Source organism: Eutrigla gurnardus (genome assembly GCF_963514095.1).
Source record: "Eutrigla gurnardus genome assembly, chromosome: 9".
Taxonomy (NCBI): Eukaryota; Metazoa; Chordata; class Actinopteri; order Perciformes; family Triglidae; genus Eutrigla; species Eutrigla gurnardus.
Genome location: NC_139923.1, coordinates 20,208,468 through 20,223,934, shown reverse-complemented (window position 1 = coordinate 20,223,934; position 15,467 = coordinate 20,208,468). Strand labels below are relative to the sequence as shown.

The window sequence follows — 15,467 nt, the reverse complement described above, 5'->3', positions numbered from 1 at the left end:
CTATGTTAAACCTAGCATGCTAAGCTACTATTTCTGCCTGGTTACAACCACAGTAGGAGGAGCATTTAAAAAGAAAAAAGTGATCTTAATCCAACGTGTAAATGTAATTTAAGATTTACACAAAAAGGCTACAGGTTCATAATCAGTCAGCTTCACATTGGCTGTTGACATTGTCACCCAAATGTAGCCTACTCTTAAAAAAAAAAAAATGTGAACGCTTAATGTCAAACTACGATACAGACATTGCACTAAAGCAAACAAAGTATAGTTGATGGAATTAAGATAAAGGAGCGGTGGCAATGTATATGCTATGATGAGCATGATGGGTTTTTCTCTCTCCCAAGATTATTGTAAAACAGTTCCAATACACAGTAGTATTGCTTTCACCATTTGTATACAGGTCAGACCCAATGACCCACATAAGTGCTTCGTAAACATCAAAGAATGCAGAATGTCACCATAGTCTCATCTATTAGCATAACACACTATAACCTTAGTAAGGACGCATTTACATTAAGAAAGTAACCCGTTCACATCTCTCTGTTCCTTATTTTTTGGAGTACTAATCATCATATATTAATTAGATCTGCTTAAGGGTAAGTGCATTTAGTTTTTATTCCTCTACTGCCTGTACAAGGTCTGCAAAAGTTCATTATTAAGTGGCAACAATTTTAAAAATGCACTGTGGAACATATGGATTTGTTCACAGAGCTGCAGAGACTTTCTGCTATGTATTGGTGCAGTCTATAAGGGGCTTAACATCTACATATTTATTACCATATGCTTAATATTAACATTTAATGACTTATTCTCAGTCTCACCCTTTTATGATCTTTTATTTTGTGAAATTGCCATCATCATCTAAAAAAGATGAAACATTCTGTGCTATGCTTTGCCTTTTTTTATTTTATTTTTTTTTTAATTGAGTTTAAAGTCAATGCAGCTACCTGTAAAGTAGAACCGGGAACTACATAATATGTATAATATGGATATTATCCATGCTTGGTCATCGTCTTTGAGGGTTTATTTAGCTGTAATGTGAAGACACGACCACTCTGAGGCAGCATTGAGTCAAACTAACATCTGACTGCGGAAAAGAGTAAAACAACTAACTGCAACAATACATTGATATGTTGACATTGAGGACGATATCTTAACGTTGACTCGGATAGTCACCTTTATTATTCAACATGACTGCCAGCTTAGATAAGTCATCCTTTTTACAACAGTTACAGAAAACTGATTCTGCATCGATGAACCTGCCCCGAATTTGATTTCTTATATCATCAAAGAGGCTGTCCAGTGTCCAGTTTGGGTAACATGGATGTACGCTTGAATGACTCTTCTCCTGCTCATATATTGCTTTGGCCACTTGGAGAAATCCTAATTAATATGGATATCCTCCCCCTCCGGATATCATCCGTTACAGTGATGATCACACACCAATTAATTTGGACACCCTGCTCTTCTGCTGGCAAATATTTAATATCTTTAAATGCTTTGTTTCATGTTTGTAGAAAGGTAAATTAAATGCAGAGGAATAAACAAGCAGGTCTTTGGTAATAACAGATTTTAAATATAATTTGTTGCCTTACCTTTTACATCTAAAGGAGGATTTAGATCCTGTCCCTTTCAACTAAATGATATTAATGTATTCTTATTTGTGTTCAACCAACAGAAACACAGATTACTGTATGGGTAGGGAGAGAGATTAAAAGGAGTATTTAGTGCCTCACGGGCACTGTGTTTAATCATTTACATGCTGCTATGTTCGAGTATTGGGTTTTCATCGCTTTTTATACTGTTATGAATATGCATTATGCATATTTACATGAACAAACATCTTGAAAATGCGCTTACATTACTGTATTGATTTACTGTAATAGCCTAGTTCAATAACGGTATAATGCAGTGTAAAAAATATAACAACGCTTGGGTGGACACGCAACTTTGCACAAAAATGTGTTAATGTGATATTGACTTATGTGATTACATGAAAAAAATAGCCCTACGTATTCCTCTCTACCCTTCAGATACCTCTCCGTCTCAATTAGGTTGGTGACCCCTGGTTTAGAGCGGAACGCTTAACGGCAGCTGATATCTGTGATTTTTACTGATCACCTCCAGAGGGCAGTATTCTCCATCAAATGACCACAACCTTCACTTCACAGTATAACTGCTCCTTAACCAGTGGCGCTTTTACACATTATTTACGTGGACATCATTCCCGGAGAAGTCCATGTCCACAAGTGGTTCTTTCTCCTGATGTCAGGATTAGTTTATTAGTATTTAATCATTTTGGACCCATCAATAAACTCTATCGTACAAACTAGGTTATAACTAAATGCAAGTGAAACTTTTGCATAATGCATTTTTCTTTTATCAAGTGAAATTAATTGTATAATAGCTGGCAATGTGAATCATGAAGCCCAAAGAACCTGTGGAATGCACTGGTGTTTTCGAGTCTGCAGGCTTTCATCAAAGATACAGGGTCTGTCTGACGGGGACAGGAGCTTTTATTCTGCTCTTTTATCCAATTCATATTATACATTAGGCGACGTGCACCAGCAGCGTGGGCATTAGGCTGACACCTCTTTGAGATGTTCCCAAATGACTAAAAAAAAAGTATGAATGGGGATGTCTGCAGAGGATGCTTCCATCAACTCCACGCCGTTCTTTGCCGTTATGTTCCTCCGCTCAGCCCCAGCCCATGCGGTTTGCACCATTCACTTACGTTTCTCCATCCCATCATCTGTTCCTCTGCTGGGGTAAATTTGTGTGACTGAGGACGGTGTATAGCGAGAGAGAAAGTGGAGAGGGTGATGTGTCAGGGAGTGAAGGGATGAGAATAGTGGGGAAGCTGAGGAGGGGAGAGCAAGAGTGCATTACGGTAAGAGTCGGGGGAGAGATGGGGATGGGAGAGACAAAGAGGAAAGGAAAAGAAGGGAGGAGGGGAGGGTGAGAGGACACGAGAGGTGTGTGGTTGCCAAGCAACGATTGATAACCAGATCCCCAAGCATCTTGCTTGTGCTGCCCTGCCCTCCCTCCAGGCCAATATCACACACACACACACACACACACACACGGTTTATGTTCTCACTTTGTTATTCAATTATTCAATCAAAGTGTTGATGCTCTTCATTTCAACAGTGGTAGAAACTGTGGTTTTGTAGAGTATATGTGGTGCAGGAGCTTGTAAATTCTATATTCTATAATGTATATTTCCGTTAGGATGCACAGCACATATAGCTGCACATTCAGTCTTATAAAACAGGTGTGATTGATGGCACAGGGATTTATTCGGCTCTTACTGTACTTTGCCCGTAAGATTTTTACACTGTATGTGTGAGATCAATAGATCTGTCACACCGGCACTGATTCCCATGCAGGACAGTTTCTCTGCTCGCTGCCAGTCACGCTGTACCAGGATGACTGATGGCGCCTGGAAAAGATTGTGCTATCAAAGCGAGTAAATTCTCCCAGCCCTCCAGGTTGAAGGAATTGAAAGGTTGTTGGGCATTTTAAAGAGCCGAGGCCACATCTGTATTCAGCGTGTGTCTCCCCCTCGTGTTTGTGTGTGGTATACCTGTGGTCAGACCCTCCTGTTAGCAGGTGTTTCTTTATAGGGAGGTAAAAAAAAAAATGTTTCTCCAAATAAGGAGTTGTTGGCCTACACGCCTTTTGTTTTGGTCCAAAACAAAATAATCACATCCATCGATTTGTACCACCCAAACATGGGGAAAGTGTCATTTGCATTAGGTCAAGTCATTAAGAGTGACACAAATCACATATCACAAGATTAAAGGAGCATCGGTCTGTGATTTTTTCCCCTTAGTCTGAAAGGAGGGTGTGTGAGAGAGAGAGAGAGGGAGAGAGAGAGGCAGACAGACACACAGGGAGTGAGAGGGAGAGAGAGGGAGGGAGTGAGAGCGAGATCCAGTTTCAGTACCTGTTAGAGCGCCTGATGGCCGGGTGATCAGATTAGAGGTGTCAGGGTTCGTTAATCTGCGAGGGAGCGACAGACTGCCACTCTCCTGCGCGCCGCTCCCGTCCGTCGCCGGTGAAGGGGAGCGGAGCACATTTGGTGTTGACGCGCGTCGGGGAATTTCCCCCCCGTCTTTCTTTTTTTCTTTTTTTTTTACAATGGATACCAGCAGGATTGGAGCTTGGGTGTTTCTAGTCCTGTTATGGCAGGACGGGTCTCTGGCGTCGCAGTTCCCGACCCAGCTCATGTAAGTACTACCCTGTAATCCGGTTAACGGACTCCTCGTTGTTTCGAGGCAACGAGCCCGTCGGGCTACTTGATGAGCCGCTCACGGCGCGTCGGCGCCGTCAGTCAGAGTGCGCTTGGCATTTCATTCATGCACCAGTGGTCATCTCGGAGGTATAGACGATGTTTCAGCCCGCCTCCGGGCGGTGATTCACGTCGGTTCCCGGAATCAGCTGTTCGGATGTCTGAAGCTCTGAAGTTGTTGAGGAGTCCCGGTAGCTTCGTCTGGCCCCCGTTTATGTAAAAGGACAAAAAGTTACGAGTTTGGAACCTGTAGTTTATTAATTCAACTGTAACAGAAAAACAATGCTCTGCTGCCCAATTATGGCAACAACAATCCTATTATTAATTTAAAAAATGTAACGCACTTTTAAATGGTCCTTTGCTTAACATGGATAATGATATGCCACCCAACAACATACAGCCCATATTGAGACCAGTTATTGAATAAATTGTGTGGAAGTGTTGGAGTCCTACAATATAAAACAACAACTATTGTTTGTGTTTACTATAAACACAATTAACTGCTATAAATAATTGTGTATATTACATAATCCAATATGACACAAATGTGTGTGTTCAGTTACCTGTGCATAGTATCGCATCTAACATCATTTGCCTGTAAATGCATTTAAAAAAAATAAAAGTTTAGTCACAAGACCACACCCCAACATTGGCATCTGTGCAACATTTCTAATAATTTGTCCACCCCATTTATATCAAGGTAAACTAAATATGAGACGGCACAATACAATGCAATTTGATACGATGCTACTTCATTGTTTACTCTGAATTTAATTTCCATTCAAGATATTCACACGTTGAAAACATTCATGACAATTAAAAATATCACCTTATATTCTCTGTCTTCAGATCCAGCATAATGATTTGGGTTTAGAAACAGAGTAGACCGATTTATAAAAAAAATTACATCCACCTGTTGCATATACATAGTGTGAGTCTAAATCACCTGTTGGAATCCTCCATTTAAATCGGAGGGGTCAGAGGAGATTCTGTTAGCAGCTCTGAGTATGGTTTTGTTATGAGTTACTTGAAAAGAGTGTGGCGTTGTACAAACGAGGATATGATTACATAATTTAGTTTTAAATTCCACCGATATGCTGCTGAGCTAGACCCTACTGCAGTACAGCACACTGAATCACTGATTTAAAAAGCAGAATAATAATCTACTGGCTGGTTGGAGTGTAAGAAGACAGTAAATGCGCACCTTCTTACAAATAGATTGATAGAGGGGGATCTGATCTGCAGCGCTAACAAACCTTATAGTATATTCCTCACACAATAAGTGACAGCAAATATACCTATATTTGTTCAGCATAATCATGAAAGCAAAGAACTATTGAGAACAGCTGCTTGTGCTAAATCTGCTGGATGCTCCGTGTGAATTTCAGAATCAGTGAGAATATGTTTCAAAGTGAATTTCGGTTAGATGAGGCCCCTTGTATTTACAAAATGCATCCATCAGCCTGCAGGAAAAATCTATTTATGAGGTATATAGAGGGGGGGGGGGGGGGGGGGGGGGTGGGGAGAATAAATGAGTGTCACCTTCTCATAGCATGAAGACCTCAAATGCTGCTTTTTGGAGTGAGCGCTAAAATAATTTGCATGCTCCAGCATCCATTCCAGCCTTTGCCCTGGGTTTGCTATGGTATCGCTGTCTTTATATTTCCATGGCCTTCGATTGTTTGCTGAATTCAGTCTATTACAAGCAGAGGAGATTTTTGAGGGCTCTTAGTTCCATCCTCAAATCTACAGCCTGGATCATCTACCAGATAGAAGATTCATTAGGAAGCAATCATTTACTGACTACATTCATATTGACTTATATTCTACTAAGTTACTGATTGTGCGTGTCTATCAATCATGATACCACTGTAGGGGCATTTGAGAGGAATATATCTTAACATTGGATTAATATATCTGTTGGATAAGTTGTTTTTGTTTGGAGTACGCACGATGATAATGGAAATGCGGCTTCTGGACTACACTAATTACATTGATGTATAGAAAAATACTGATTATGTAAAGGTTTACAAACTGTAACCAGCTTTCAGCTTCCGTGTCTCTTTATGATTCTAAATAGCTGTTGTCTCAGCGGCTACTCTAGAGACGAAACATTTAGCACTACCATGGACGTCTAGGGCAACATTTCAAAGTGCATAAAAGCAATGAATGGGACATATAGTACACACATAGTTTTTTTAGTTTGCAACAACAAACTCACATTGGCTGTGTCAGAATCAGATCACCAACAAGCTCACGTGCAAAACCTGGTGATTGTTGAATAGAGTTGATTGATGAAAGACAGAGGATGCTGTACTGGTCAAGGTACTCTCTAGTCCATAGAAGGACTGAATTGTCCACTTGGGCTTTAGCGTATCGGTCTCCAGATTGCGAGTTGCTGATGGTTGTTTTGGTGCATCGCTGTTGGTGTTTCCGTGCCTCGTTCTGCTCTTGCTGTCTGGAATTCTGTCTTTGCCTCTGTAATGATGTGTAACTAGACTGTAGTTTAACACAGCCACCCACTGAGATCCACGAGATGGGCCAGCTCATTACTCCAGTCTAGTGCCAAAGTGATGACATCACAACATCTGTCTCTGGCTTTCTTGTATTGTTTTTCCCCCCCTCTCTTTCTTTTTTTTTTTGCTCTCATTTGCTCTTCCTGTGTCTGAAAAACAATGTAGGGCACTGTCTGACCCAGTTGCCATTTGTATGTGCGTTTGTGTGCGTGTGTTTAATTATCCAGCGTTGCACCTCGGCTGCTGTAATCAAAGCCCAGCAACCGGAGCAGAAAAAAAAAAAAAAACTTGCCACTTCAGCTCAAAAATAATGACTTTATTACTGTCCGTGAATCACCACGTTATGTCAGCCATTGAACAGAGCTTACATTACACTTGTGATTATGTGATAATAATACAACAATCATTGTGATTCGCCTGTTTTTATACACATAGAGTTGATATGAGATGCATTACATGCAGGAGGTGATCCGACGCCTCATAGATCAAGCGTGACGGGTTGAGAGCTGGCCTCACCTTATGGCTTTTCATGAAGCATCACTATTAAACCAGGGTGGGACCTCGAGGGATGGTTGGAAACGTATGATTTAAGGGTGAGACATTAATGTGCAGCGATTTCCATGTCTATGGATAATACATCTGACCGTTTAAGGCCCATTTAACGAGTTCATTTGACTGCGAATATTCATTTAAAAAAAAAAAAAAGCAACAGGCTTTGGGGAGCAGTAGCATAACTTTGGATTTAATGGTCCGCTACCGTATATAATGAGCCAAGAGTCGAGACTTCTTTGTCTGCAGTGTTTGCTATTTATGTGCACATATAGAGACAAAGCACATTCACATACAAGGGATTCTGTATGAATTCTCACCAAATATTCTCAATAGATTTTGGAGGAAAACAAGTCCATGTCATCCAGATTGGACGTGCAGAATGCATTGGCCACATACTGCACCGTGGCCTGGGTTGTCTCATACATTTGTCAGCACCTGAGAGTTTTTTGTGATAGAGATTTGCACCGGTAGCAGTAGATTTCACAGAAACTAAACTCTGGAGAGGCGGCCCTCTGCTTTGCTGAATGTCAAGTCGCTGAAAACACAAACACGCGCACACAAACACATACACTCTAACTCACCACTGACTTGTCAATACCTCAGGCTTTCAGAGCTTAGGGTTACAAGGTCCACTAAAATACCTCACAATCAGTTTGCTATCCGTAGGGTTGGGGACGAGGAAGGGTGAGGCAGAGGAGAGGACAGGTGAGGATCCAGAGAATTTAGAGAGGAGACAAGAGAGTGATAAAGATGAGAGGAGACATCATCTCATGTATACTTGTAGCAAAGTTAACTACTATGTAGCAAAAATCATAATGAATTTGAGTCACTGTAAGTAATATGTTCACATATCCGACTGGTTGTGCACATTGGAGGTACATACAGTGTCTGTATCCCCAGCAGAATACAAGAAAAACAAATGAACAGATTCTGTAAACATAAAGTTAATATAATCTATAAAATAGTCCCAGATCATAAGGATCATCAGAGGTAGCCTGTGACACATGAAGACCAATATGTCATATTTGATCAGTTGAGAAATACAATCTGACCACCAGGTCTAGTCAGCAGTTATTGCGGAGGATTTGATTATTATTGTCAGCAGATATAGTTTTCCAATTATGAATGTCACCATTTAAGCCTCCGCGCATGAGAAGATATGGGAAGTCGAACATCTACAAGTCCATAACTGGGGACACTCTATTGCCTCATGTAATCAAAGGCTCCAGAACTATGACTGTTTTAATGGTTGTGGATCAACTGGTTGCATCCAGCACCATTGGTCCCTTTGCCCCTGTTGGCAGATGAAAGATGAGGGCCCAGATACCTTTTGATGGCTCTAAATCGTAGTACAATAGCTGGACTATGTCAATAGCCATAAAGCTCTGGTCTACAGTGTTGTCTTTAACCCCCTAAACCATCTGGTTTTAGGAATTAAGGAATAGCTTCTTAATTATCTCCACCTATCCCCTCATCTCCAATGTCACACTGTGCTATCCCCTCTGGTATTCCCGCATTTTTCTCCAAAGCGTATTTGCTCAGAATTTCCCCCATCTTTGTGTCCCTGAAGCATCTTTCCCATATCATTTCCAGTCCTTGATCTTCTTCACCTTTCTATCTTTGTTTGCATCGTATCACCTCCCTCGGCTCCCTGAGCGAAAGCTTTGCACACGTACTGTAACTTGCTTGACACAGTGTTTGAGGAATATTTTCCGGGCATATCTGTTTTTCTATGGTTATCTCAGCGTGTGTATATATGCGAGTATGATATGTCTCTTTGCCTTTCGGGAGGATCACAACCGAGTTTGTTAGCGTGAATGCATGTCAGCGAGAGCATCTGTATCGCATGCCTAACTATCATTCTCATGCAATATTAATGGCGCTGTCTCGGTGTGTGCGCCTGGTAATGTATATGGTGAATTAATGCATCCACATGCATCTATTGCCTCTCATACCAGGTGTGCTTCCAGATGAGCTCGATAATTCCAGTCACCGTGTCACTTGATGCACAAGGTCTTAGACAGTCGTCCCTTGTCCATCTCTAAACGCGGCCACTGTGGAAGCAGGACGGACAGAGTGATTTAAGATGTCAGTATATTAGGATGCATGCCGAGGGCTTATTGTGGCGTGACAAGATGATTGGAAGAGGCTGAGAGGAAAGTGTAATCCAGTGTGTGGCACCAGCAGGCCGGACCTGATTTCCCCCGAGCTCTTTGATATACAGAGACGCGCGTCGATCCTGCGGCCGCCGCCCACCACTCGCCTGTCCACCCACATCACTGTCACGGGTCACACCACCGGCTGACACTTATCAGATTGGTCGACGACGCGTTTGAACTCTCAGGGAGTAATTGTAATCGGTAAACACCCAATGACACGTGTTTGATTTAGATGGGCATCGCGTTTGTTCCCGGAGATGCGATTGGTTGACATTTTTTGCCTGACCTGTCCGAGGGATTCTCTTTGGCCTTGTTTGTTTTCACGCTGTCTGTGGAGGTGTTTTGTTTTTATTAGATGAGAGATGTAAGATGGCTTTGATTGTTGACAGTTTAATTGTGCTGTGAAAGGTTTGTGAATTAAACCGGTTGTGTCTGTGTTACAATTAAGGATGTGCTTTGTCCCGTAGGATTAAAGAATGGGTCGATCAGATGCAGAAAGAGATTGTGTCCTTGGCAGATTCGGCCACAGCTGGGAAGAGCCTCACTCAGGTACACACACACACACACACACACACACACACACGCACACATGCATAAAGAGAGCATAATCCAAGTGTAAAGGTGCTCCGAATCCAGAGCATATGATTGATTGCCACAGTGCTGACAGAGCTATGTTAATGTTATATTAAACACTGCTATGGACCTACCACGTATATCAATGCATCAAAGAAGTTGCAGTATTTCTCATTTAAAAGTACCTTTTCTTAAAATAACATTTTTGGCACATGAGTGTGTGTTTAATCATCGATTGCATTTCTGATTTTCCACGTTTATTTTTCTCTTTCCGTCTAGATCTTTCTGAGAAACCAACACCTGTACACGGTGGAGCAAAATGACGCAGAGGAGCTGGTGGCTAGAGCAGCCACGAAAATTGAACAGCTGCTGCGGAAGCGGTCTGCTGCCTTGGAGGTATGATTCACTCCACTTAGAGGAACAGACTGTCGGTTTGCAATTTTGCTTTGGTTTTTCGAGCTTAAATGGATGAGATCTTCATTAAAGTTTTCCATCTGCTTCTTGTCGAGACGTTGTAGTCTCGGACAAGTATATTCAAAAAGTCAAAATGTGGAAAAAGCAGTGGAAAAAGAAGCACAAACACAGAGGTAAATTGTAGTAGTGTGTGTTTTGTGGACATGGTATCATTTGTAACATGCAATCAAATCAAATGTAATAATTTAGAGTGAAATGATATAATACATGTACATGGCATTGTATATGCAGCAGTGTGAAGCAGTGTGAGGACTGAGATAGTTCTTATAGCCAATGTGATAATGAGAGAATTGACCCTGGGGATCCCCCCCCCCCCCCCCCCCCCCCCCATTCCCCTTATTTTTCCTTAGAAGTGGGTCAGACATTCTCATCTACATCAGGAGTTTGAGCACCCCTTGATCTGCCTTTATATGGCATCACCATTGTTGTCTTATTAGTAATGGAGAGTGTTTATGAATGTCCATAAACACCACCTTGCCAAGTGTCTGTCTTGTGTATGTTAAGTAAACACCCTGGTGTTCTTATCATTTTTCCGAGTGCTGCTGCCATGAGATGCGTAAGCAGCGAGGAGAAAATTGGCTTCGGCGCATTATGCAAGTGATAGAAGAGAGAAGTCTGTGTGTGTGTGTGTGTGTGTGTGTGTGTGTGTGTGTGTGTGTGTGTGTGTGTGTGTGTGTGTGTGTGTGGAGGGTCAGCTAGCCTGATGCTGACAGTCCATCCAACCTTCTGGACATCGATCACTCTCTCACTCTTTATTGCGTATGTGTGGCGTGTCACCCTCTCCTACGAGTTACCTCCAGGCACAACGATATTGAATTCTCTGCCCTGAGATGTATGGATGGGGAGATAAATGGAAGAGGGGCTGATGTGAAAGACGGGCGAGTGCATGAACTCGATGGATACATGGAGTGATGACAGATAGACTGAACAGTCTAGTGCTTTGGGGTCTTTGTAAGACTTCTAGGGTACAACACACAGCAGTAACAAAAATGTGAAAAATGATGTCCAAAACACACAGACATATAAGCACCTGGCAAAGTACTCCAAACTGCTTATGCAGTAGACCCCAGATAGTAGGTTTATCCAGTACAATTTGGAAATCAGAATTCACACACTGTCCCCTTTAGATTTGAAGCTTGTGCTCTGAGTCTCTAAGTCATCTAAGTTAGATGTCTGACTGTTTATCACTACAGGGAGAGAATCCTCACTGCAGTTGCGAGATCCTTTTTTATTTGGTGGTGAGATGAATTTGGGAGTGAGTCAGTTTCAATATAATTGGAGATAGCCCAAGGCACTTCAGCCACTTTCAGATAGTTGTCATCTGCTTCCAAACTTTCATCCTCCCCTTGCCTCTCTCTCTCTCTCTCTCTCTCTCTCTCTCTCTCTCTCTCTCTCTCACTCTCTCTCTCTCTCTCAGCCAACAGGTGTGCGAAACAAGCGTGCTTCCATAAATAAGCGTGGCAGAGTGAAACATGCATTAATTATGAGTCCTGCACACTGTAAGGGGAAATCGTTTCATCAAGGGTTTTACAATGTAGACCGGGGCTTCATCCAACAGGAAACACTCACACACTTACACACAGACAGTGAAACACCTACCGGCATGTGTACATATAGAGGCTATAGTGGCCAGTTCCCCTCCATACATTAAATATGAGGGTATGACTAGCTGAAGGAGGAATAATTCAACCACATCTCGGCTGTGTCCTTGAGATTAAGTTGGAAACGTAACCACTTAATTGTCCGACGTTTGTACTTTTTAAACAGGAAACACTTGTGAAGTTTACTGGAAACGGCATGCAATTTAGCTAACGGCAAGTAGGAAACTTTCAGCTCCCTGTTGATCTCAATCTGCATGTCGGTATGTTTAAATCTGTGTTTTTCAGTTTGCGTGCAATGTTCTCCCTTCTCTCCTAGTTTGAAGTCCAGTGATGCAATCAGCTGCTTATGAAAAATGCACATGGATTGGAATGCGTTTGTACATTCCCATTACTTGCTTTGTGGTTAGCTTTAATTCAGCCGTTCTCTGCATGGGAGCGTGGGATTAAACATCGCACTGGTACGTTTTAAATCCAAACAAGGTCCCATGGCTCGCTTCAACCCTCGACATCAAACTTACGCTTTGTTATTACATTCATAAAAGGCTTTGGTTGCCACCATAGGATTTCCACAATAATTACAGACGCAGCACAGTTGCCTTATACTTGTATGTCGAACATGTTTTACAATTTCCATCACTTAATTTCTATAATATTTAAAAGAAAATCAGTACGGCTGGCATACTTGATTCTGTCATTATTACTTGCCTACCCATTTTGATCTTGTCACCGTCAGTAATGCAGGTAAGGTCTCAGCATCGACTCAATGGTAACCCATGTAGCATATGCAGCAGATGTACAGATACAGTGTTGAAAGTCATGATATTGTGCCACAGCTTTCACTGGATGGGAGGATCACTAGCGCTATAAATTGTTTGCATATCTGACAAAAATAATTATTGTCTGAAATATCTACACTGAAATCCTCAATAACGTTACACAAATTTGTGTCATAATCCTGAATGAATGATAAATAAAAGGCACAAACTACTTTGTACATAGCATGAGTGTCACAATGTGCCTTACATGAATGTGACGTGACACAACCGGGCTCATATTTGTCTTCTTCCAACTTCTACCCAGAAGTATAATCACAATAATAAGAATAATCATAAGAGTTTATTACCATTCTTTGTACCACTTTGGATTGTAAAAGTAAGCTGTCCCGTCATGATTAAACTTCATTAAACAGGATCCATTAACCTGCTCCCAGCAACTTTGCAAACATTTGCATGAAACAAATGGCAACCATCCATTTACTTAATAATATAATTATTTATTGTACACCACATACAGCAATTTATTTTCAAAATGTAACCTTGCATCAAACTATATAATCTAATTTTAATATTAATATAGTCATCTTCAAGAGTCCTTATCTTTTGCAGTTCAGTTATCCAGTTCCCTTCATTCAGGTGTGTGTTAAGTGTATTATCTGTGCGTATGTTTAACTAACTGAGTCTCTGGGACACAGGTGTTGGACCATATTTCTATTAATCTGTTGCCTGCTGTCACATTGTTATAATAATGAGCGCAGGATGCGACTGTGACATTATGATGTTTTCGTGTGTGCGTGTGTGTGTGTGTGTGTGTGTGTGTGTGTGTGTGTGTGTGTGTGTGTGTGTGTGTGTGTGTGTGTGTGTGTGTGTGTGTGTGTGTGTGTGTGTGTGTATGTGTCTGTGTGTGTGTAATGAACAGAGGCTCTGATACGATCAGAGAAATTCCAGTCTCCAGAGCAGATGTTACTCTACCTCGCTTCTCCGCTCTGCGCTGATCGTATTAAACAGACAAGGTGTCTGCATGTGTCTGTCTGTGCTTGCATACGTGTGTGTGTGTGTGTGTGTGTTAGTCAGAAGGAGAGAGAAAAAGAGAGTGAGAGAGGGGGAGGGGGGGGGGACAGACCAGATGGGGAATTCTAACTAGGCTTACGGGAGCCCGGGAACAAGTGTCTAATACATCAAGAAGAATTCCAAACTGCGTTGGTTGGTCACAACACACTCATGGCTACATCTTAATACTACATCTGGAGACAGTAACAACCTGCCATTGTCAAAAGATGCAGTTGTTTCATATCTAATAATCAACGTTAATTATATGTAACATGTAGTGTTTTTTAGAATAGATATTGTGATAATTACAGTAATCGAGGATTTGTCGAGATAATTAGTGGCCTCTCTCTATAATGATTCCCGACCACAATCCAATGTGGGAATTGTTGGTCTCTGACACTGTTGTCACAACATGTTCATCATGCTTTTCCACATGCATTTGTTTTTTGCCTTATAGGAAGTTGCAGCGTTTTACATTTCAGTTTCTCTTTTATCTTCTTTTTTTTTCTTAATGCACCTTTGCTGAAATCAAGCAGGTGACAAACAATCTAAATCCTCTCAAGTGGACAGTAGAGAGCAAAAGGGGCCGAAGAGAGGATTGAGACTGGAAGCAGCTGTGCATTTACTGTTCCCATCGGAGGGTTTGGCCTCCGAGAGAAGTCATGTGGAGCAGCACAGCTCTCCCCATGGGCTCTCGGGGCAGCCCATTCCTCTTGCTCTTTCTCTCTGACTCACGCTCCCTTTCTCCTTTTCCTCATCTCCTCTCCCGTTTCCTTCGATCCTCTTCTTCCCGTCTCTCCCGTGTCCAGCTCCTGGCCTTTTTGCCACACTCAAACTGGAATTTGAAAATAAACCCTTTTCCCTATCTCTTCTGACCCATGTCTCTCTTTTATCATTTGTCCTACCTTTTTACTCTCCCTCTGATGCTCCTCTTTACTCTTCTGTGCTCCTTTGTATCAGTTTCTCCTGTCTCCTCTGTCTCTCCATCTCCCCTATTCTGCATTTCTTGTTCACACACACCTTTCCCCAGGAAACAAACTAATGCATGGCTGGATAAAGCTCCCATCATTCTTTACTGAACAACCCCCACCCCACCGTGTGTATGTGTGTGTATGTATGTATATATATATATATATATATATATATATATATATATATATGTTTATCATCCCAGTGCTCATTCTCCAAATCAATCATCAAAATTTAATGAGAAGCAGACTGTGATCATGCTGAGTCGGAGTATTATATTCCTCTCTTTTGACTGTCCTTTTCATTAATCAATCTGCCCCCCCCCCCCCTCCTCCTTTCCCTTTCTCCGCTCCTCTCTTTTCTCTTTCCTCTCACACCGACTCTCCACATCTCCTCCACATTTTTACTTTTCTTGTCGTCCCTTTGAGTTGGGACTCATTACGGTGAATAGAATATCGGTGATAATGGAAGAGGGACGCGGTGTCAGAAACGAGGATGGAAAG

General features: G+C 41.7%; 1 protein-coding gene across 1 annotated transcript in view; it reads left to right on the top strand.

Moving 5' to 3' along the window:
• Positions 1-3,905: 3,905 nt before the first annotated feature.
• Positions 3,906-15,467, top strand: part of LOC311018146 (voltage-dependent calcium channel subunit alpha-2/delta-1) — a 48,274-nt gene continuing 36,712 nt past the window's right edge. Inside the window, exons 1-3 of the mRNA XM_084016959.1 lie at positions 3,906-4,232; positions 9,989-10,070; positions 10,374-10,490. Of these exons, the coding sequence (XP_083873085.1) occupies positions 4,144-4,232; positions 9,989-10,070; positions 10,374-10,490 (288 nt within the window). The 5' untranslated portion in view covers positions 3,906-4,143. The remainder of the gene's footprint in view (positions 4,233-9,988; positions 10,071-10,373; positions 10,491-15,467) is intronic.